The sequence below is a fragment of the Squalius cephalus genome (assembly GCF_949319135.1).
Source record: "Squalius cephalus genome assembly, chromosome: 15".
NCBI classification, from domain to species: Eukaryota; Metazoa; Chordata; class Actinopteri; order Cypriniformes; family Leuciscidae; genus Squalius; species Squalius cephalus.
This window is the reverse complement of record NC_137136.1, coordinates 23507886-23530801: the sequence shown is the minus strand read 5'-3', so window position 1 is coordinate 23530801 and position 22916 is coordinate 23507886. Positions and strand designations below refer to the sequence as shown.

General features: G+C 39.6%; 2 protein-coding genes across 3 annotated transcripts; one reads left to right on the top strand and one right to left on the bottom strand.

Annotated features, from left to right (window-relative positions):
• Window positions 1–220: 220 nt before the first annotated feature.
• On the top strand, window positions 221–19994 carry plekhg6 (pleckstrin homology domain containing, family G (with RhoGef domain) member 6). Of its 2 annotated transcripts, XR_013823603.1 has the most exons (16): window positions 232–307; window positions 1670–1862; window positions 3647–3778; window positions 3898–4029; window positions 5522–5617; window positions 5838–5888; window positions 6226–6375; window positions 6494–6604; window positions 8326–8475; window positions 13173–13298; window positions 13375–13494; window positions 13581–13710; window positions 15026–15141; window positions 15711–17095; window positions 19187–19302; window positions 19451–19972. XR_013823603.1 is itself a non-coding variant. In XM_079893659.1 (15 exons), exons 1-15 carry the CDS (start codon window positions 288–290, stop codon window positions 19632–19634), a joined length of 3096 nt encoding a protein of 1031 aa, XP_079749785.1. In that variant the 5' UTR covers window positions 221–287; the 3' UTR covers window positions 19635–19994. The 2 variants fall into 2 exon arrangements, 1 of the variants encoding a protein (XP_079749785.1); XM_079893659.1 differs by lacking the exon at window positions 19187–19302 and having other exon boundaries at window positions 221–307; window positions 19451–19994.
• lag3 (lymphocyte activating 3) lies at window positions 19835–22861 on the bottom strand. Its single transcript, XM_079893661.1, has 8 exons — window positions 22680–22861; window positions 22444–22567; window positions 21931–22145; window positions 21617–21838; window positions 21236–21532; window positions 20709–20969; window positions 20472–20590; window positions 19835–20363 (listed from the first exon to the last, which is right to left on the bottom strand). Exons 1-8 carry the CDS (start codon window positions 22723–22725, stop codon window positions 20229–20231), a joined length of 1419 nt encoding a protein of 472 aa, XP_079749787.1. The 5' UTR covers window positions 22726–22861; the 3' UTR covers window positions 19835–20228.
• Between the last annotated feature and the right edge of the window lie 55 nt (window positions 22862–22916).

Here is a 22916-nt window from a genome sequence, read left to right as displayed (position 1 = left end):
ACCACAAATCTATCATCCCTGTCTAAACAATATAACTTCACATGTTGTAAATAAAGCACCTGTGGTCAACAGCTGGTTGGTTGTCAATCACATCAGAAAGCACTAATGACTCGATCAGGTTTATCCTCTCAGGGCGCAGCCAGGCCTGAGATCTAACACTAAAGAATCCTGTCTCGCTTGCTCAACCTGTTACTGAAGGAAGGGTTAAAGAACAAAAAAGAAAAATACACAGAGGACTAGAAGGGAGACGAGAGGGAGAGAAAGAGATGTCTGTCTGACTGAGGGAAATGGACACAGATAAATCCAGGTATCTACTGAGGAAGACTTGTCACGAGACTCGTGTGTGTGTGTGTGTGTGTGTGTGTGGTCGGTTAAGAATAATGTCTCTAAATTGAGATTGTACTGTAAATCTGCTTACGCTGCAGATTTTCACTTATTGATGTAAATGGCACTTAAATTACTTATAATATTTTCTAAATGATGTGTTATTACTGTACAGTATATGCCATGGTACGCTTGTAAGACAGATGTGAATTTGTAAACATATGTGGATGTGAATGGTGGTGTGTGCGTGTTCGTACGTACTTTCACGTACGTATTTTCAATAGATCGCTGATGATAATCTTTACAAGGTGAGCGGAATTGGTGTATTGCCAAAAAGTGATGTCAAATGTGGGTTGACTTTTTAGATCTTTCTCAGAACATACATGTGTGCGAGTCTTATGATTCACACACTAGCCTAATGAATTTCTTGCCCGTGAGATTCATGCCTGGGTAAATATGACTCACCTGAGTTACAGAGAAGTGTGTGAATCAGACATAGTAAGGGTGTGCGTGTTTATAAACTTCAATGTGTCTGTCCATATCAGAGTCGCTTGCAAATTGAGTATTGATGAGAGTGTTTGAGTGTGTGTGTGTGTGTGTGTGGTTGTCGGTAAACCCTACACTTAATGTCCTCACAAAGATGGCAATATACGAAATCCTTGACCTTGACATGTTTTGGTCTCCATGAGGAAAACGCCTTATTAATCATCCTAAGTGATGTTCTGGGTGTGGTGGGGGGTGGTGTAGGGGATAGAATATACAGTTTGTTTAAAAGTTTGTAGAAACATCATTGTCTATGGAATGTCCATATGAAACATGAAAATCTAACGTCTGTGTGTGTGTTTAACACTATATTTACTTAGAATTTGGGGACAAATTTGTCCCCAGAAGTGAGCTAAACCTTGGGAATATCTGGGGATGTCCTCAATTGTAAAAACAAGACATGCATAAAATAATAATAATAATAATTCATTTAACTATATATAAAAACAACAGAAGTCATCATTAGCTCAATTTAAAAACAATAGACGTCAATGGAAAAATGATAAACCCACCATGATAGAAAAACAAGTGTGTGTTATTTGGCGATGTAAAGGTCACTGTTGCAGTGCAGTGGGCTTCAGAAGTCTGATATCAGTTTCCAGTTGTGGTTTACAGTTTTGTACTGTTATGCATTATATTATGCACAGGGATAAATGAAGCATAGCATGACTTTTTTTCTGTAATCACTCAATGCAGCTACTACTTTCTGATTTCTTGCTTTCCCTGTTTTTTCTTTCACCATCTTTAATAATATTCTCGTTCAAGTGTTAAGATATTAATCCTCTTATTGTAATCTTTTTAGTATTAGTAATCCATCAAAAGGACCGGAACTGAGCAATGTCATGGCCCCAGAGGAAACTGCCCCCGGTGACAGGAGTGATAGACAGAGGGAGGAAGACAAAGAGGCAGACGTTCCTGATGGAGTTATTGCAGTACCACCAGTCAGCCAGCGGAGGGCACAAGAGAAACACAGATACCACACTATAGGCCACCAGGTACTGAATTCACAACTCTCAGTCAGCACTGAATCATGTTTGCCATATGAAGATGCTTTTATATAAAATAACTTGCTGATTTTGGATCAAAAACGTGACGATCAAAAATAGAAAATAATTTTTATTGTGTTTCTACTGTCCTGATATCATAATGAAGAAAAAGCCTCATTAAAAAGAGGACATTTTTGTAAGGAAAATCTAAGTATTTGGGCATTATCTTTTATTATTAAAAAAATCTCTTGTCAAGCAATATGCATATATTGTGTATATAAGTAAAACACAAAAAAGGACATATAATATCATAAAGTGGACACCTAAAAACCAACCAAGGTCAATAAGGCTCTTAAAATATTGATCTTTATTTTTTTTTACATAACAAGGTTAGTTCAGATTGTATGTAAAATATCATGTGGTGCAAACTCCCAATATGGAGGGCCAAATTATCTAAACTTTTTTATCATTATCTAAACTTTTTACCTTTAAAAATGTATCAAGAAATGTGTAAATCATGTTCAAGTTGTAAGGAAAATATTTTATTTATTTTAATAGTAGCTATATTTTTCACAACCATATGAGACCAACATGAATAAAAAAAATAAAAAATAAAAAGTGACCCGGAACTATAACACGGATGGTTCTCTCCGTGTCGCGATAATATAAAACTCTTCTGAGTAACAGAAGAATAAAATAAAGCATATTTTGTTACCTTTTTGAGCTTGGAATGGTTCCGTTTGAGCAGTTTTATAGCCTACCATCATCACTGTCCTCGTCAGAGCTCATTTCCCAGTACATTCAGCATCTGGCTCATATTCGCGATCTCAAAACTATCATTTTTAACATCTTCAAAATCAATATTTTTTTTAACGCTGACAGCTTCTTTACCAGATCCACCATCTGACCAGTGACACTAATATTTTCTTGCGTTCAGTACTTGCTCTGCAGTAAGTCGTTGAGCCATAATTTTTACTGATGATGCTTCCTATTCTTTTGTTTTCTTTTCTGCCTGCGGGTGAAACGTCACTTCATCGTTGTGTTCATACACAATGTGTATCGTATATTGTGTATATTGCCTCCTTGTGGAATAAATGTGAACTGCACTTATTCAGTCATCAAAGATTCAATTGTTGTTGTGCAGAAAAATATACTTACAGTTACACACCTTGGGTCGTTACATTTTTACAAAAACTGCCATTCTTTTATCATTTTTTTTTCTTGTTATATTGTTTATAATGAATTGATTGGTTGATGTCAAAATTTAATGAGGAGGAGGGTATACATGACGTCCTGGGTCACTGAAGACCCGAGGGATGCGTTTAAGGGTTAAACTAGATTTTTTCTTTATTTAGGACACAATTATTTATCATTGAGCATTTTATCAGCATCTGTGGTCCATGGACATGGGAATCAAATGACATTGACCTTGGAGTTGCTGGAACCCTCCAGGTGCCCTGAAACACAAATTCAGGCCGAAGTCTTTTTAATAAAACACAAATGCCCACTATGGTGTTCACATATTCAGAAGTTCGGAAAAACAGCCGTACGTGTGTCCTCAAGTGATTTAACCAATTAGAACATGAAACAATGTCCTTTGTTGGTCATGTAATTGTATCAACCAATCAATGTCCTCTGCATATTTAGGGCTATGAGGAATACTTCTACTCTACTTCTTCTACTTGTAAATCTTGTTGTTCTAAAGGATGGCACTACAAAACGTGGGTTATTCAGGCTTTGGTTGATTGCTGCTGTTAATTCAGCTTGTCACATATCAATTTTTGCATCGTCAGAAAAAGAAGCGGAGGTCATCTGTGGACTTTTCTACCGTGAGCAAGGGAACATCTGCAATTGTGAAGACCAGAGGTGCATTAAAGCAGGCGCTTTTCAGCCAGGGAGTGTCTGACAAAAACAGCACATTGGAGGTAATTCATTTTTTTTTTTTTGCCTAAACTGGGTATGGATGCAGGAGGTACGTTTTCGGCATTTGTACTAAACAACATTTTTTTTCTATTACATTTCTGTTCTTTCTCTCTCTCTACAGGGGCAGGTGGATGCACTGAAACAAGTTCTGGACTCTTTCAACATACCTGCTGACCTGAGGTGGACATGGGGAGAGGGAGGTACTGAAAGAACACTGGAAAAGAGCTGGACAGACATAGTGCACTCTCATGAGGTATGGATGGATGGGAGAGAGTGGGAACTAGAGGGAATTGGGAGAAAGATTTCTATTCAGCCCCTAAAGGGACATGTTGATGGGAAAATTTCAGATGGGAGGGTGGAAATAAATTCAATGCTTTGCGTTCTCTCCAAGAGACAATTCGTAACTATTATGCATTTTAGCTAATTTGGATGAATTTGTACTTTTTGATCTGCTTATGCCACACAGATGGTTAGGCCTACGTACGTGTTTATGAATTTAGGGGTTTGGATTAGGAGTGTACCTTCATGCTTACGTTTTTTTTTTAATAATCATGTTTTTGTATCAACCACATCACATGAATTCATACGAAATCACTAATCACTACGTTTTCTCATGAGATCGAGTTGGTTATCTAGCTAAACTTTTGCGTTCTCCAAGAAACTTTGCGTTCACTCATAAAACGTTTGCATTCTCTCGTAAACCTTTTGCGCTAGCCTGAGAAAAACTGCATTTGCTCGCACAACTTTTGTGATGGAAATAATATGTGGTGGGAGGAAAAACTCAAGGTAGCCTTCATTAATGTCATGTCAGAATTACCATAATTACAGAGATTCCGACTTGCGTTTCAATGTCAGGACTTTCTGAGAGTCTTGACTTGTACTATGTGAATGCTGTATCACCTGACCGCTGCAGATACATTTTGGAACTAGATTAGTTATGGCGCCTTCCATTTACCTCGGAAGAGGGATGTCGTAGCCACATGGGAATGACTTCACAATCACACCTGACTTCACTACACAGGTCAGAAAACTAAGATGGACGCGCCCAGGCAAACTTTTACCTTCTTCTTCTTCTCTTGATTCATGGCGGATTGCAAACAACTTTTAGGTGCATACCGCCACCTACTGTACAGGAGTGTGTAACATGATGCTCTCATATTCTACTCATCAACCCTGTGTCTTTAAATAGTGCCTTCATGGTGATTCTTAACCCCTCTCCCTCTCCTTCTGTTCCCAGTATCCCTATTACTTTTACCTTTACAGTACAAACACATAAAAAAGTGGTATTTTGCACAGATAGTGCTGACATGCATAGTGCGACCATTGAGTTTATTGAGACACCGACAAACAGAAGTGCTAATAAACAATATATTTCTACTGTTTCACTACAGTTGATGCGCTGAGCAGCCATATTAGATTCTGAAGTTGGGGTTGTTGCACTTCCCCCTAGTTTCCCAGTCACAACTTTGACTTGAAAAGTTAAAAGTTCCTACTGGGAACTAGGAACTAGGAATTGATCTCTTCTTAGGACAAATGGAGTGCACCATTAGAAAATTAAAAGGGATAATGTTTGCGAAGCAGGTTGGGTGATTGATGATGCCAAAAGAATAATAGAATCATGCTCAAAGTTAATAAAATGCAGTGGATAAAAACTTGAGTGGGCAGAACAGAGAAGAAAGACAGCAGAAGTATGCTGATTGTATGGTGGAGGATTAATGACATTCTCTTTTTCTTTGTCTTTATAGTTTATGTCAAAAACCCAGCGACACCAACAGGAGGCGCTGTGGGAGCTTCTTAATACTGAGCTTAACTTCATCAACAAACTCACTATTGCCAAAGACGTATGTAATAACATTACAGTTTTTTTTTTTTTTTTATGGATTTATTACAGTTTATTTGATCAGATATAGACAATCAATTCACAATAACAACATGCATCAGAAAAATAATATATGTATGGTGTGCAGATATTCTTTAACACGTTTAACACTTTTTTATATAAATGATGCATGTACAACAGATGCTGAAGTTTTGGCTAATGCATATACTCATTTCGCACAGCTCGTGCTGGCAGCACTGTCACACTGTCATGGATACGGATTCCTTCAGGAAGTATGTACATCTCGTCTCATCTTTCTCAAAGTATTTACATGGAAACTCTTGTTCTGAATTGACCTTCTAGTGTTACATACTCAGCAGATCTATAAGCAGACTGAATGCATAAGCATGACGGCAGAAGTGCGGTCATATAATGTGCTGTTCACTCATTCTGTTCATTCAATATAATCTGGAGCATTACCGGTGATGTCACAAATGGAAACATTTTGAGCGGACCAGATGGAAAATTATTTTGCTCTGTCGTAGAGCGTGTGGGCGATAGCACCCATGTCTGTGGCAATCACCTGTATCAATTCATCTTTTTCCATTTCTTTCTTTCTTTCTTTCTTAGGTCAGCCCCACAATGCTCTTTTCCAATCTTCCTTCTATCCTTGACGCACATCGACTCTTTTGGCATGAAGTGATGTATCCAATGTTACAAGAAGTCCGTCTCACTGGACGACCTTTCGACCCTCTGAAACTTGAGGCTGGATGTTTGCAGGTATGATAAAACTGTTGTTCATTAAATTATAAGTAATAAAGCTAAAAGCAGATCTACCTTTGTTATCCCCTAATACCCTTTTTTTTCTTTCTCCCTCATTTTTTTTTATGTCTTCCAGTTTCCTGAGCGCTTTCCTGCATACTTTGAATACTGTTGGGAAGGGGAGAGAAATGTGGAGTTTGCACGCAGACAGCTTGACACAAACCCACACTTTCATGCCTATCTTATGGTAGAGTAAATCATATTCATATGTTAAAAGCAAAGAATTATTCAATTGAAAAAATTATAATGCAAATAAAGCAATAGTAAAGGGTTGATTTTCTGAGTATAACTGAGCCTTTGGAGCCAATGCCATTGACTTACTGACATTTTAGAGACAAAATTCCAGTTCCAACAATTCTAAACAAAGCCAAATCAACTTCAGCCGTCTCATTTATCCTAGCACAAAATAAATCAATGCTTTTAAACAAACTGGTTCAGTGAATGATTCAACAACTCCCTCTTTTAACAGCCACTTGGTTCGTTCCTGAATAAATCAGTAGTTAGCTCCAGCCAATAGGTGGCAACAAGTTCTTCCTGAATGAGTAATTGAATGATCTGTTCAACAGATTCATTCAAAAACACTAGGGGTGCTTCTCAATATTTAAATTGATGCTTCCTCGTTTCCTCGCTCCTCCGTCTTCCAGCCCGTGACCCGGAAACCAATCGAATTCAGCCATCTTGAAGGACATCTCAATTCTCTAATTGCACCTCAAGGAGGCAAGGAACGAGGAGTGAGGAAGCTTCCTGAGGAGTCATGAGAGAGGATACACAAGTGTATCCTTCCCTCGCATCCTAAAGGGGTGGAGCTAAGACGCGAGGATAGGAAGCGTCTAGGTGTGTTCGACCTGAAGCGACACTGTGCGCCTACTGCCACATACTGGTTTAACGATGTAAATGCAGAAAGGGTCACTGAAAAATGCCTGAAACGTGCAAACATGGACAGACGGAGCATTGCAAAGAGTGAAAAACTCCACTTCTGGAACTTTTTGAACACCATTTAGCCCAGGGGTGTCCAATCCTGCTCCTGGAGGGCCACTGTCCTGCAGAGTTCAGCTCCAAGCCCAATTAAACACACATGAATCAGCTAATAAAGGAATACTAGAAATGTCCAGACAGGAGTGTTGAGGCAAGTTGGAGCTATAGACTCTGCAGGACAGAGGTCCTCCAGGGCCAAATTTGGACACCCCTGATTTAGCCAAACGATTTGAGTTGGGTTTAATGTTAATGTGTACAATGCTGTCTTTTTCGGTTCTTTTTTTCCACTGATGTATTTCAATGAGATTTAATAAATCTTAAAGGTGCCATTTAAAGGGGGGAAAACATTAAAAGGAAACTTGATAATAGCTTATGCAAAAAAAAAAAAAACTTTATTTTTTATCTGAAGCTAAATTAAGGCTGGAAAAAAATATCAAATGTAGACATAAGAATTGGGTGGAGAGGTGTGAATTTGTTTTCCACATTTCGAATGAACTGTTTACCACACTAAGTTCCCCTGTCAATGTTTTTTGCACCAGTGGACAGTATGCAGAGTGAGCAGGCTAGAAATGACTGTAAGATCGCCTGCCTTTGTGGTGGTTTGAATGTAGTGGTTGATTAAGGGGGCGAGCTATTTACTGAAGGGTACATAGTAGAAAAAACTGCACATTAAGTCCAAAAATTGTTTAATTAACCTTATCTTTAATTGACTAGTTGTACTTAAACCAAAATATAGAATGTCAAAGAACAGAACTACACCACATTATTAAAGTTAACATGCTAGTTTGATCATGGGTATAAAAAGAAGTATGACTTCAGATGCACAATTCATACCACAGATGCACATAAGCCATAGATTACAATCAAATATTTTGCATGAACATAAATGCATGCATGATGATCCTGATTATCTTTATGTAATCTGTTCTGCAGTGGGTGGAGAATCATCCACATTGTGGGCGAATGAGACTCGGTGACATGCAAGCCAAAGCACACCAGAGAATAACCAAATATCATCTTCTGCTGAAAGCTATTCTGAAGACCACACAAAACCTCCCCACCCAAATCGCACTTGAGAGAATGGTGAGACTGTGACACAATGGTGATGAATCACATCATATACTGTAAATTTCATTTGTTCTGTGTAAAACAAATACAAAGTGCATAATATTTTTAATGGTAAAATCTTTTTATTGTCATTTATGTAGACATAATATTATCTGAAAATTAAGTTCAAATCAAATTTACTAGTATAGTGCTTTCACAAAAAATACTATCTGTCTCCCTTTACATCTGTCTGTGGGTTTAGCAAATATCTAACCAATGAAAAGTATTGAGTAGGGCTTGTGACTAAACCTTGTAACTCCATTGGATCCTCTGTAAAACCTCATAACTCCACCCCGCCTCTATCATGAATGAAGTGCCACATGCAGTTTGGACTGTCTCTGCTTGTTCCCTTTCGAAGTGGACCTCAATAGTGGGTCTGGTTTGAGGATAAATGAAACAATATCAGCTTGACTGGTGTCTGAAGCACGTGTACCAACACAACAACTTCATTGGCCGATGACAGTCCATGAAATCACTACCAGAGCACCAGAGAGTATAAGAGGGCTGTTACGACCAGCTCGTTTCAAGCCGCAACACAAAAGAGGGATCAAGCAGAAATGTTTAATCAATACAAGTTTTATTGAATTAAACATACAATGGGGAGAACAAGTATTTGATACACTGCCGATTTTGCAGGTTTTCCCACTTACAAAGCATGTAGAAGTCTGTAATTTTTATCATAGGTACACTTCAACTGTGAGTGACGGAATCTAAAACAAAAATCCAGAAAATCACATTGTATGATTTTTAAGTAATTCATTTGCATTTTATTGCATGACATAGGTATTTGATACATCAGAAAAGCAGAACTTAATATTTGGTACAGAAACCTTTGTTTGCAATTACAGAGATCATACGTTTCCTGTAGTTCTTGACCAGGTTTGCACACACTGCAGCAGGAATTTTGGTCCACTCCTCCATACAGACCTTCTCCAGATCCTTCAGGTTTCGGGGCTGTCGCTGGGCAATACGGACTTTCAGCTCCCTCCAAAGATTTTCTATTGGGTTCAGGTCTGGAGACTGGCTAGGCCACTCCAGGACCTTGAGATGCTTCTTACGGAGCCACTCCTTAGTTGCCCTGGCTGTGTGTTTCGGGTCGTTGTTGTCATGCTGGAAGACCCAGCCACGACCCATCTTCAATGCTCTTACTGAGGGAAGGAGGTTGTTGGCCAAGATCTTGCGATACATGGCCCCATCCATCCTCCCCTCAATGAGGTGCAGTCGTCCTGTCCCCTTTGCAGAAAAGCACCAAAGAATGATGTTTCCACCTCCATGCTTCACGGTTGAGATGGTGTTCTTGGGGTTGTACTCATCCTTCTTCTTCCTCCAAACACGGCGAGTGGAGTTTAGACCAAAAAGCTCTATTTTTGTCTTATCAGACATGACCTTCTCCCATTCCTCCTCTGGATCATCCAGATGGTCATTGGCAAACTTCAGACGGGCCTGGACATGCGCTGGCTTGAGCAGGGGGACCTTGCGTGCGCTGCAGGATTTTAATCTATGATGGTTTTCTTTGAGACTGTGGTCCCAGCTCTCTTCAGGTCATTGACCAAGTCCTGCTGTGTAGTTCTGGGCTGATCCCTCACCTTCCTCATGATCATTGATGCCCCACGAGGTGAGATCTTGCATGGTGCCCCAGACCGAGGGAGATTGACCGTCATCTTGAACTTCTTCCATTTTCTAATAATTGCACCAACAGTTGTTGCCTTCTCACCAAGCTGCTTGCCTATTGTCCTGTAGCCCATCCCAGCCTGCAGGTCTACAATTTTATCCCTGATGTCCTTACACAGTTCTCTGGTCTTGGCCATTGTGGAGAGGTTGGAGTCTGTTTGATTGAGTGTGTGGACAGGTGTCTTTTATACAGGTAACGAGTTCAAACAGGTGCAGTTAATACAGATAATGAGTGGAGAACAGGAGGGCTTCTTAAAGAAAAACTAACAGGTCTGTGAGGGCCGGAATTCTTACTGGTTGGTAGGTGATCAAACTTATGTCATGCAATAAAATGCAAATTAATTATTTAAAAATCATACAATGTGATTTTCTGGATTTTTGTTTTAGATTCCGTCTCTCACAATTGAAGTGTACCTACAGTATGATAAAAATTACAGACCTCTACATGCTTTGTAAGTAGGAAAACCTGCAAAATCGGCAGTGTATCAAATACTTGTTCTCCCCACTGTATATCACAACCAAAAAATAATAATAATAAACAGAAGTCTAGGGATAAGGGAAAACAAAGAAATGACAAACAACTATGACAAAATCTTGAGGCTACATGTGTAAGAAAACATAAGAGCCACTCCTGAGGAGAGTTTCCCCAGAGAGTGCCTGCCCCAAATAAGGCACAGCACTCTTATATACTAACTAATTAGCAATTAGCATGAGGAAAGCCAATCAGGAACTCCCACGACCAGCACCACTAGAATCAGGAGACTCAGGGTCGTCACAGGGCACCTACAATATACGCCATCAGCTTTTTTTGTCTTCAGGAGACATTTGTTTGTGTTAGCACGTGTGAAGGCAACTATCATGGTTAAGCACTCGAGCAAGCGTTTCAGGAAGTGTGTGCCTCCGTGTCCCAGGTTTTTGACACCTGAGGACACACAAGTTCTCAAGAGATCTGACTGCACCCATTATGAGAGATTTACAATGAGTAAGCTCTGTACGCACTTGGCCCTCGAGGGATGCGGGACAAGCGTCTATGCCCTCTGGCATGGGCCCTACGGTAACTGAGGCACAGCGGAGACTGTAGTTGTGGGGATTGCAAGTCGAGCTGGCTGGGGGGTTCACGAAAGGTATGTCTCACTTGCGTTCCTCAACCACTGGCTCGAGCGATCAGGATCACTGACTGCTGGATCAGGACGTACTCTCTCTTGAGTCTTCGGATCCAGCAGATAGCATGTTGCTGGCGCCATCCAGCCAGGAGGAGACAGATGTAGTTGAAGAGGGCAAAGATACAGCTTTTAGTGAGCTCTCTCAGCCTACCAGCCCTGCATCCGAGGAATTTCTGGATGTAATGGCCTGGTTTAGGGGCACGAGAGACAGGAAGCCGCTTGTGGAAGACTCGACGGATGGTTCCTGCCATAACCGTCCCACTCCAATGAGCCTTCCGTTTCTTCTCGAACTCTACGCTGAGGTGGAGAAGTCATGGAAGAGGCTATATTCAGCTCGCATCTATCCATTTCAGCATTCGAACTATTTGAGGGTGGAGGGATTGAGTGAGTGGGGATATGTGAGGATGCATCCTATTGAGGAGACGCTTACAGGCTATCTCTCTCAGGCTGATGCATCCTCTTTAAAGGCTCCGTCCCTGCCGTCTGAGCCGTTGCGGACCACCTCATGCTTGAATGAGAATGGCCGTGCACAGAATGAACGTGCTGCAGGCAGATCTTCTTAAGGATTTGGATCAGCGGCAGGGACTGCCCCCCGAAGTGGTCGCTGAGCTACACCGCACTACGGATTGGGCCACCAAACAAACAGACACTGCTATTGGTCATTCAATGGCGGCGATGGTGGCCACGGAGAGAAATCTGTGGTTGAACTTGGTGGACAAAAGTGAAAAAGAAAAACGTTCTCCTTGGTGTGCGTGTCTCGCCTTCAGAACTTTTTGGCACGTCTGTAGAGTTTTTTTTCCTTTTCCTGAAACGTAAGGTTTCCGCCTGATAAACCGATCGGTCTGTGCAGCGCCGGTTCAAGTTCAACAAGCCTTCAGTGTCAGTGTGAGAGGAGGAGTGGCCAGCTGTGCTCAGTGTCAGTGTGAGAGGAGGAGTGGCCTCTGGTCCAGCGCTGTACTCACTCAGTGTGCAGTGTGAGAGGGGGAGTGGCCAGTGACTAGAGAGGCAAAAACCGATGTGTGCTTCTTTTACCGATATATTTAACAATATCTTTTACATTTCTAATCCAAACAATGCCAAACTTGGCACTGCACTTACTCGTGCCCCTGGCAAGACACCTGTCAAGTATGAAATCCACCGGACTAACAGTTCGAGAGATATGCGAATAACAGACACACACACACACACACACACACACAGTTCCACTTTAGGGAGCAGGCTACACAGTGAACTCGATGATTCAGGGAGCAGGCTACACAGTGATCTCCGAAAAAACGCTATGCTTGAGCAAACAGTTTGTGAATAGGCTACTACAAATGATGGCCGTGAATAAAATATAATATTCAGAAGTAAACAGTGTAGCTGACTTAATGTTTAGCTGACAAAGTGTTTATGTCAGAATGTTTATTTTTAAACCACAATCTTCTAAGTGCTTCTTTTACCGATATATTGAACGATATCTTTTGCATTTCTAATCCAAACAACGTCAAACTTGGCACTGCACTTACTCGTGCCCGTAGCGAGACACCTGTCAAGTTTGAAATCCATCGGACTAACGGTTTGAGAGATATGCGAATAACAGACATACAGACGTTTCTGTCATTTATAGATAGATAGATTATGTGTGAAATATCCCACCACTAAAAAATTTTTTGAAAATTCAAACTCTTGAGCTGCATCGCCTGGTTATTATCCTTGTAATCTCTGTCTCTCTATACCTCTCTCTCTCTCTGTCTCTCGAAAATAAATATGCTTGCACAGTCTTTATTCTATCATTGAAGTTAAAGATAAAGATCAGCACTCTGTTTTTCTCACTCACTGCCTCTCTCTGTCCTGTAGTTGAAGAGTGTCAATCATTTTCTGGAGTCTATCAATGACTATATGCATCTGAAAGAAGCCCTTTCTGTTGCTGCTCAAAGGATAGAGGGATACAAGATAGAAGGTCTGAGTGAAGAAATGGACAAGGTAAACAAAAGATACAATGTTAGAACAATGTTTGCTTTAAAAAGAAAAAAGCCTAACAAAAAGATCTCACCCACAGCATGTTCGTGACTTGTGCTGCTTTGATTTGACAAGTCCAATGAGGGGGGTTGGACCAAATGTCATACGGAGGCTATTAATGGAAGAAACTTTGAAAGTCAGAGTAAGAAAGGACAACAAGGCAAGTGACAAGACAAATTTGATTATGATGTTGCCTATTAATTGTATTTGCCTCAGAATTTCAACATTCTTTTCTGACTATGTTAGGAGCTTGTGGTCCTGCTCTTCACTGATGTGTTGTTGATGACCAAAACACAGAAGAAATCAGACAAACTGAAGGTAGTGCGCCCCCCTCTGTCTCTGGAGAGAATACACTGCATTCAGCTCAAAGATGGCTGTGAGTGTGTCCACAACTTCCTACTGTATATAATAATTTCATAATCCTTACCTCACCTGAAACTTCAGTCATAGTTTACATACATTTCCTTTAACTGAAATTGAAGTTGCAATAGTCTTTCCTTCCCTATTGTGACATGTTCGAGTGAAACTGCGTCTCCGACAAGAAAAAATGTAGGGCGGGACTTGATTTTGCCCATCAGGAATTGATTGGATCGTTGGATGGTTGTGGTTTTCTATTGGTCGATCTCATGCGAGTGACAGGTTGCCCCCCCCCCCCCCCCCCCCTTACACCAGTAAAAACATCATCAGAGAGATTTTGCTGCAATAGAAGTTATTTTGATTAAAGGGCACATGAATTAAAAAAATAATAATGATGTGCACAGATAAATGTTGTTCATGGTGACTTTAAAACACAACAAAATGCAAAGTGGAATTCAAAATACAGGTGAAACAAAAATCAATACAGAAAATTCCTTTATATTAAAACAGTAAATTGGGCCTTCGTGACTTCTCTCTAAGTGCATCTAACGTGATTTTAAAAATAAAAGTAATTTTAAGTCCAGAAATAAGCATACAGTTTTAGGATTAAAAATCATTTTTAATTTTTTTTTTTTAGCAAATTTGTGACATTGATCACTCAAAGGTCAGTTTTCTTTAAGTAATAATCATGATGGCACAAAAAGCTGTAGGAGCATCAACTGAAACGAGAACCAATTTTTATTATTTTAATATTCTGTGCTAGATTTTAATAATAAGGCATGATGTACAAAATAACTTATGTAAGGTATCACTCATATTTCACAGTTTGCAAAATAAATGTTTAGTTAATATAACATAACAAATATAATATAATATAATATAATATAATATAATATAACAAATGTCAAATATTACAACCTAAAATCTGTAGAAAATGCACAAAGACACAGAATACATTACATATAACCAGTCAGCATTAACATGCACATTGATTTTCCACATGGAATTCTGTTTTATATAATTTAGCATACTGTTCTTAGCATGTCAGGGCTCAGATTGGCATATTACTTGATAAGCTGGTTTATAATTGGGCTTTTTGAATCAGAGAAAGACTCAACCTAAGGTGTGTCAAAGACCTGCTCATGCAAGTCCTGGTACTTGTCACAAAAGGTTCATTATGTTTATGCAATTGTGAATGCAAATATGCAAATGACCTGAACATGGAATCTACTTATAACCTCAAGGAAAAATGACTGGAACTTCAAGTTATAATATGTTTCTGTAAATATTTCTTACATTGATTCTCACTCTATTTCTGTTGCTCTGTCTGGTAGATTCGTTTGTGCTGGTGGAGGTTGGTGATCTTGGTTGTTCTGTCAGTGTGAACTTCCTTTCCACACCCAGTCCAGACCACTGCGCGACATGGGTGTCTGCTCTGCGTGAGACACAGGTACTCATAGCAAACACACTCAATATCAAACACCAGTGTGACAGGGTGTGCAAGCCCAACCCTGAAAAACTGACATTTGGTATTTCTAAATGAATGCATTGAACTTTCTACTTTTGCCACTTTCCACGAATAGGACACAAAATGAGGCTGGGAAATGTTAAAATCTGAAGATTTTTCTTTTGAACAAATTCAGAAAATGCTGATCAATGCCGATTTGAAAAAAACATTCAAATGACATTAAAAAAAATTGTACTTGGGGGAAATCATGCGGTAAATAGGGGTGTGTGTGTATAATGCGGTAAACAGGTCATGCTTATATTACGCTGCATTTGCGTTGTGTTTGAAAATTAAAATGAGTTCATTTCTGAGGGGAAAAACATGGGCTTTGTGCCAGTAATGTTTTTTTAAGAAGCAACTGGAGTGGACACTAAAGTGTTTCATGGAAAGTGCCTATTATATACCATAATGCACCTGTGCAGTATTTAAGATTGTGAAAAGAATACTGAATCAGAAAGTCAAACGTAGTTGAACAGTTTGTAATTATAACTGATTCTTGTTGATATTCTTAGGCAGCATTAGAGGCTTTGAGGAGAAATGAGACCAACAAAACCCTGAAGACCACAAGACAGGCAGAGTTAGTTGGATCAGAGAGACCTCCCATTCAGAATGAACTGGCTGACAAAGTCATAGAGGATCCTGGTGGCCAGTCAGATAGTGACAGATCTGAAAGTGATTTTGAGTCTCTAAACAGATTAAGTTATCAAAGACGCACTTCTGAGACAGATGTGGAGACAGACGTGGAGCAAAGTAAAGTTCAACAGCCGGAAGAGGATAAAAACTCTCCACGTGTCGGTCATCGAAATGATCAGAGCAAATCAGCTCATGAAGAAGATGTGGGAAAGACTGATTCAGCTGGATTTAAAACTAAGGAAGGGAGAACCAGGCAGTGGGAAGAGGAAGAGGTCCCATTTATAAATGAAAGGCGGGTTACATGGAAACATGGACAACAGCCATCTTCAAACTCTAATGAAATCACACAACAGGACTTGCTTGTGAGAAATGGACACTCGTTGTTGCCAGGTGGACATGTGGAGAAAAATGGCACTTCTGGCCAATCCATGCCAAGCACTTCTTCATCCATCAAGCCTCCAGTAACTACACCGACATGTAGTGCAAGTGTAGAAACAGAGAAACCACATCTGAATCCACATGATGACTCTCAAGGAATCAGTAAGAATTCTTTGTGCAGCCAACCAGAAGATGACGATGGTTTCCTCACAGAATCGGGGAGGTTCATCAGGATCATGAAGTCTCCTCGCATACGGAGGAAGCATCCGAAAAATTTGCAACCATCTATCCACCCTGAGAGTTCCAAGAAAGCCGCGAATGGATTGGAGCTTCCTCCCAATACAAACTCCAATGGGAACCAGAGAAGAGCATCCAACCCTTGCGTTAAACCCCAGGATTCGCACAGAGTGCTAAAGCTGGGATTTCTAAAAAACAACCATGAAGCGTTATGGAATGTTCCTGAAAAGAGATCCTCGCCAGATCCTGAGACGCACTCTGAACCTGAGCAGACGCCTGATGGGAACCGTCAAACAAAACCCAAACTAAAGACCCAGAGGAGCGCCTCCATCCCGGAGATCAGCTCCTCTCACAGACGCAGTCCCTCACCGCCACCAGACGCCGACCAGCTTCACCCTTCTCCGCTCCAGCACCTGCTGCAGAGGGCTAAGGAACGGGAAAAGGATCGTGCACTGGGAAAAAGAGTGGGAAAGACAAAAGAGAGGACCTCTTCTCCAAAGAATTCTCCTACTATCTCCGTCTCTCCGTCACCATCGGCCAGTGAGGGAGAGAGAGAGGCAGAAGGAGAGAAATCTGCAGGACCCAGTATGATATCCACACACGGATGGAGAGAAGGAAACGTGGATGGAAGTGAGGATGAGAAAGACGGGTGAGTCTACATGCATCACCATTGCTACAGAACACACAATCTAAGTTTTACAGTAATGAACTGTTTTTAATAGGGTCAAATCATGAAAAATCACATTTTTCTTTGATCTTATGAGATAAAACTATGAAACCATCAGATGGTGACTTGTCATGCAAACATTTTTTCAAGGGGCACAGGTTGCACTGGGTATTTTTGATTAAATTAACAGTTGTAATTTATAATAGAATATTATATAATCTATTTAACATTATAATTTATATAATTTTATATATAATATTTTTAAAACTAGATGGAAAGTAAGCATAGCTGCAAAAGAGAGGGTTGAAAATAATGCGAAAAATGAAATGAAATGAAATGACATTACATTACTTTAAATTGAAACTTTACCAACAAACCTCAAGGATAAAAATAATATGCAAACTATTTGATAAATATATGCATAAATATACATATTTATGTAAATATACATATAGGACTCCTATAAAGTCTAACAGCATCTGTCACGGCACTAAGTTTAAAACACCACTTTGAATGTGTTTATGCATGTGTAAAATTTTTTAACTTAAGATATAAATATTTTTCCACATAAATTAAACCCAGAAATAACCCTTACTGCCCAGTGGAAAAGCAATCATTTTCATTTTAAGTGTATTTGTTCCATTTGTTAGATATGACTGTAGAGAGACTTCACTGCACTGCGGAACTTGACAGTTTCATGTGCGTTATTTCTTCTCTCTGCCCACACACAATTCATCTGTGTACTGTTACATAAGATTCTCTCTAATTATTATATTCAAAGCTTCGCTGGAAATTGTAAGATAATTCTACCACATCATTGTTCTAAAATTTTACTGAAGTATATATATCTCTCATAATAGTACAGTTAGTTCTTCATAAGGACCATTAGGAGTCAGGCTTCCCCTGAAAACAGAATTACACATCATACAGATGCAATACACTTAATAATGCATTTCTTTAATAGGTCATTCAAAACGTTATGTAATGCTCAGAACAGATCAGAAGTTAATGTACAGTACATTCAAATACATTATAACACATGAATTAAGCTTCATGACATTTCTAACTATTTGAATGTACTTTGTGCTTTCTATTCATGGTTTTCAATGGGTCTGTGGGCCCCTCAGGGTCTTTGAAGGTAGGCTAAAGGGGGTCTGTAAAAATATCTTTAAAAATGTTCATGACATTTCTAAATTTTAATAAACGCTACTTTATGGTCTGATAAGCATTATATGGTGTATATTTCTTTTAACTCTTTCCCCACCATTGACGGAAACACAGGATCGCCTGATCAAAACACAAGCAAAAACGAGCGTTCTCATTTGTAATCATACGCATATGTAAAATTACTCGATCATCAACATTAAACAGCACATACATCAAAACTGCGTAACGTTACCGAATGAAATGTCGACCCAGAACGAGCTATAGGACTGTGCAAGCATTGAGGGTGTTGATGGCTCTATGTTTTGATCATCGTTCTGAATCTGATCTGGATAGTCATTGACAAAAACGTGATTTTCTCAGCTTTTTGCCCAATTTTTTTTTTTTTTGTTTGTTTGTTTGTTTAAAGACAGAGGTTCTGTTGTTCTTTCTTTTTATATATTGCATGTTCAGATATTCATACAACAAAATAATCAGGGGGCCTTGAAAATTTTGTGAAAATGGTCCTAAAAAAAAAAAAAAAAAAAAAAAAAAACCTGTCAGCGAAAGGGTTAAAAGTCTTTAAAGAAAATTTTTTTAAAAGTGGCCAAATTTAAAAAGTGGCCAGCCACTGCAAATGTTTTTGATAATTTTCACAAAAAAATGTAATGGCTCCTGGAATATTTTGTTGTATGAATATCTGAACATGCAATAAAGCCTATCAAAAGAAAGAACAGAGCCTCTGCCTCTACAACAACAACCGTTTTATTTTTAGCTTCATGCATTTTTTTTATCAACACTTGAATGTGGGTGTTTCATAAAAAAAGGCAACATTTGAACAAAAAGCTGAGAAAATCACGTTTACAACGTGCAAAAGCAATGTTTTATTGCGTGTTTCTGATCCTGTTTTGTTGTCTGTGTTTTGATCAGGAGATTCCATCCTCTTTCAGGAGACGTGTAATAGCGCCCCCTATCGTATAACAGTGAAAACATGGAAAGCCGGAAAATTCCGTCAATGGCATGGAAAGAGTTAATATGAATGAAATGTATTAATTTATTCATTAATTTATACCTCATAATTTGTCAACCCTATTACCATTTAGCCAAAAATGACATTTTACCAGGGAAATAACAGTAACCATTACTCTTTCGAAGACACTAACCCATTAATCCCTGTTCTCTCCCTTGTGGCAGAAATGTCATGGAGGGCGTCAGTGTTGACTGGCCAGGCTGGTGTTTTGACGATGAGGAGGTTTTCGGTTTTGAGGACTTTGATGATGAAGACTGGTTTGATCCAATTCTGGCCATAAATGAGCTTCGCAGGTCAGAGACGAAAAGATCAGAGCGGCAAGATGAGACACAATGCAGTGAGGTGTAGCTTAAGTGTACTATAGTGTAGTGGTAGTAGTATGTAGATTTAGTGTAGGCTACTTGAATTGTGTGAAAAGTGTTTGCAGAAATGTAATGGTTCTGCGGTGCTGTTGAATGATTATGTAGCATGAATATATTTGAGTGATACTTCTATATACACACACAGTCTTCACATTTTTTATGAAAAAATGATTAACATTGTGTTTACTGTATAGCTTAATTATATTTACCGAAATGTAATTGTGTACAGAATTGTTGTGTACATTTTTTCTTGTATAGCAATTTTAAGAAACCTGTTTGTAATAGGCTACTGTGCACAAAAAAATAATTAAATTAAAACATGCGAAATAAAATACGGTTTCAGTTTATTGCTTATTGTTTATTTACATAGATTTTACATTTATATTTGAAAATATATTTGCACCAAAATTACTTTATTCAAAATGTAGGCTATACATTTAGGCTACATGCCGGTAATATATTTACAGTTTAAATGGACTGCTACAATCGTCTGCATTTAAAATGCACACATTAACATAAAGTAACACACAGGCATTTAAAAAAAAAAAATCCATAAAACAAAAACAAAAAAAACACAAATTTACACACACACTGATTTGGGATCTCCAACACAAGGTTCAGTCATCTTTGCCTTGCTCCTTTGCCTCTGCTCTCGTTCAGTGGTGGTCTGATGGACGATGGTTTCCATCGCTGGGTAAAGCAGGATCATCTTCTTCTGTAAGGAGGAATAAATGGGATGAATATGAGATATAAATAATTACAATCTATTTTAAACTGAAACTGAAAGTATCTCAGACTCAGTATACTGCATAAATGAACGTACCCTGCGATAGTTTCTGTACATCTGGAACAAAACCAGGAATACCACCAAGAACAAAAATCCTAATCCCATCACCATGGCGGTTTTATTGCCAGGACTTGACTTTTCATTCTTTAGAGCACCTGTAGAAATGAACAAAACAGAGAATTCATGAAAATGTAGGACTTCTAATTCGAGTCCAATCATGATTCTATAAAATCAAATGAAAAACCTTTACTGCTATATAACTGCTCTACCTACCCATAATGTTAAATTGATAAGTCACGTTCCCCAGAGCTCCTTGTATCCCATAGTACCGACACATCCATTCACCAGCATGTTTCTCAGTCACTTGTTGAATCCTGAAGCTCTTTGTATTATTCTGAACAGAGGTCACCATTTGAGTGTCGTTTGGTCCATAAGTTACACGGAGCCATTCATAGGAAGTGATGTTGTCGGAGTTGCTGAGATGGCAGGTCAGGGTCATGGGTCCGTTACCACTGGATGCCGAGGAGCTCAAAACTACACAGACAAAAAATACAAAATTATTTAGCCCACTTGATGATCTTTGATGATCAAAGGCTAATTAAAAAAAACTCATTCAGGTATATAATATTTTTTTTACACTCTGTGTGAATTGATTTTTTTTTAAAGGAACAGCTGTTCATATGTATGTTCATAGGCCTTTTGTCTCTTTTTGTAAAGCCACATTGACAAAAGTTTAAAAGGTTTAGCTGACTTCGCTCATCCTGGAGTATTCCGAGTATGTGATGTATGATTCCACTCACCTCGAGTAACAACTAGCTCCATCCTTCTCTGTACTTTAATTCCCTCTCTTTCCAATCCCTTCATCCTTCCTGAGCACGTATACATCCCTTCATCTCCATCCTCCACTCTCTGTATAGTGGCAGACGCTGCGGACCCAAGAGGCAATTCGAAAGTTGCAGGGAGAGGACGAGGAGACTCGGTTCTGTTCCAGGTCACAGTGTTTGGGATCAGACCATCAGTAAACAGGCAGGGCAAGGAGACGGAGGAACCCACAGTGGCGTACAACACTGAAGAGTCGTCCTGAGGGGTGGCGATTCCTGGAGAGGGGACAGAGAAGGTGAATGAGCCACTCCTGGAGAAGTTATTAATAAAAGAAGCCGGCGTTTAAAACAAACACTCACCTTTGACCTGTAGGTCTGCGGTTGCCTCTACTGCCACACCGTTGCGTGAAACCTGACAGGTCCAGATTCCTGCATCTCTTTGAGACACACTAGAGAAGCTGGTTCTACTTATAAAATGGCCGTTTCTTTTCCAGTTAACTCTTACAAATGGTGTTGTAGGACTAACATCGCACATTGCCTCCGTACTTGAGCCCTCAACCACAACTGCTGGAGAAAATGACACTGTGAAGAAAGAGAAAATGTTACTGATAAGGTTATTTCCAATGGCTTATCAAAGAAGAAGTGGCAAATTCTTGGTTGTTTGTGTCTGTTACCTCTTATAACCCTGAGCACGATGACCTTCACCATCCGAGTCTTTCCCTCAACCTCACAGAAGTACTTTCCTCCATCTTCAATTGTCGTTCCAGCGATGTGAAGGCTGTAATCGCCCTTTCCAAAGTTGGGAACGGGGCAGGTAGCACGCGGTTGGTCTCTAACCGGACGAAACTCTAACCCGCTCTTCTCTCGACGCCAAACTGTCTTCAGTGAACTAGGAAATTGAGAAAAAAGAGCAAGACTTAAAAATGGTCATCCTCTTGTGCTAATTGATTGTCAGGTCTAGGATTGATGTGTTTATGAATGGATGGATGATTGGATGTGATTGGATGGATGGATGGATGATTGGATGGATGGATGATTGATTGTGTGATTGGATGGATGGATGGTTAGAAGGATGGATGGATGATTGGATGATTGGATGGATGGATGATTGGATGATTGGATGGATGGATGAATGGATGGAAGATTGTATAATTGGATGGATGGATGGATGGATGAGATGTTCTTACTCTCCGATCACCCGGCTCCAGTAGACTGCAGTGGGATATGAGAGCGTAGAGTACTCGTCCACACATGGCAGAACTGCTACAGAACCATGAGCCACCAACACTTCACGTTCCTGACACTGACCACCTGCAGAACACAGAAAGATTGCACATTTAAATCTACAAGACAACAGAATATATTAAACAACAATGATTAAACAACATTTTAATGATTCACGTCCTCTATCATTACCGCTCACCTTCAAAAACCAGCGCTAACCCCAGAACAATCATAAACGGCGTCATATCTTCTAATCTTCTTGTTGTTACTTTCCAAAAAAACGAAAAGGCAAACCCTCACGCGTTGAATCCTCTTTCTCAGCTAACGTCTGCCGGCTCCGGTCTTTGTTCTTGTATATATACTGCTGTGGGTGGTTGTGTGGGTTGCAGTGGTTGGGAGGAGTTGCTCGATGTAGGTAGATCCTCTTCTTCTCTGC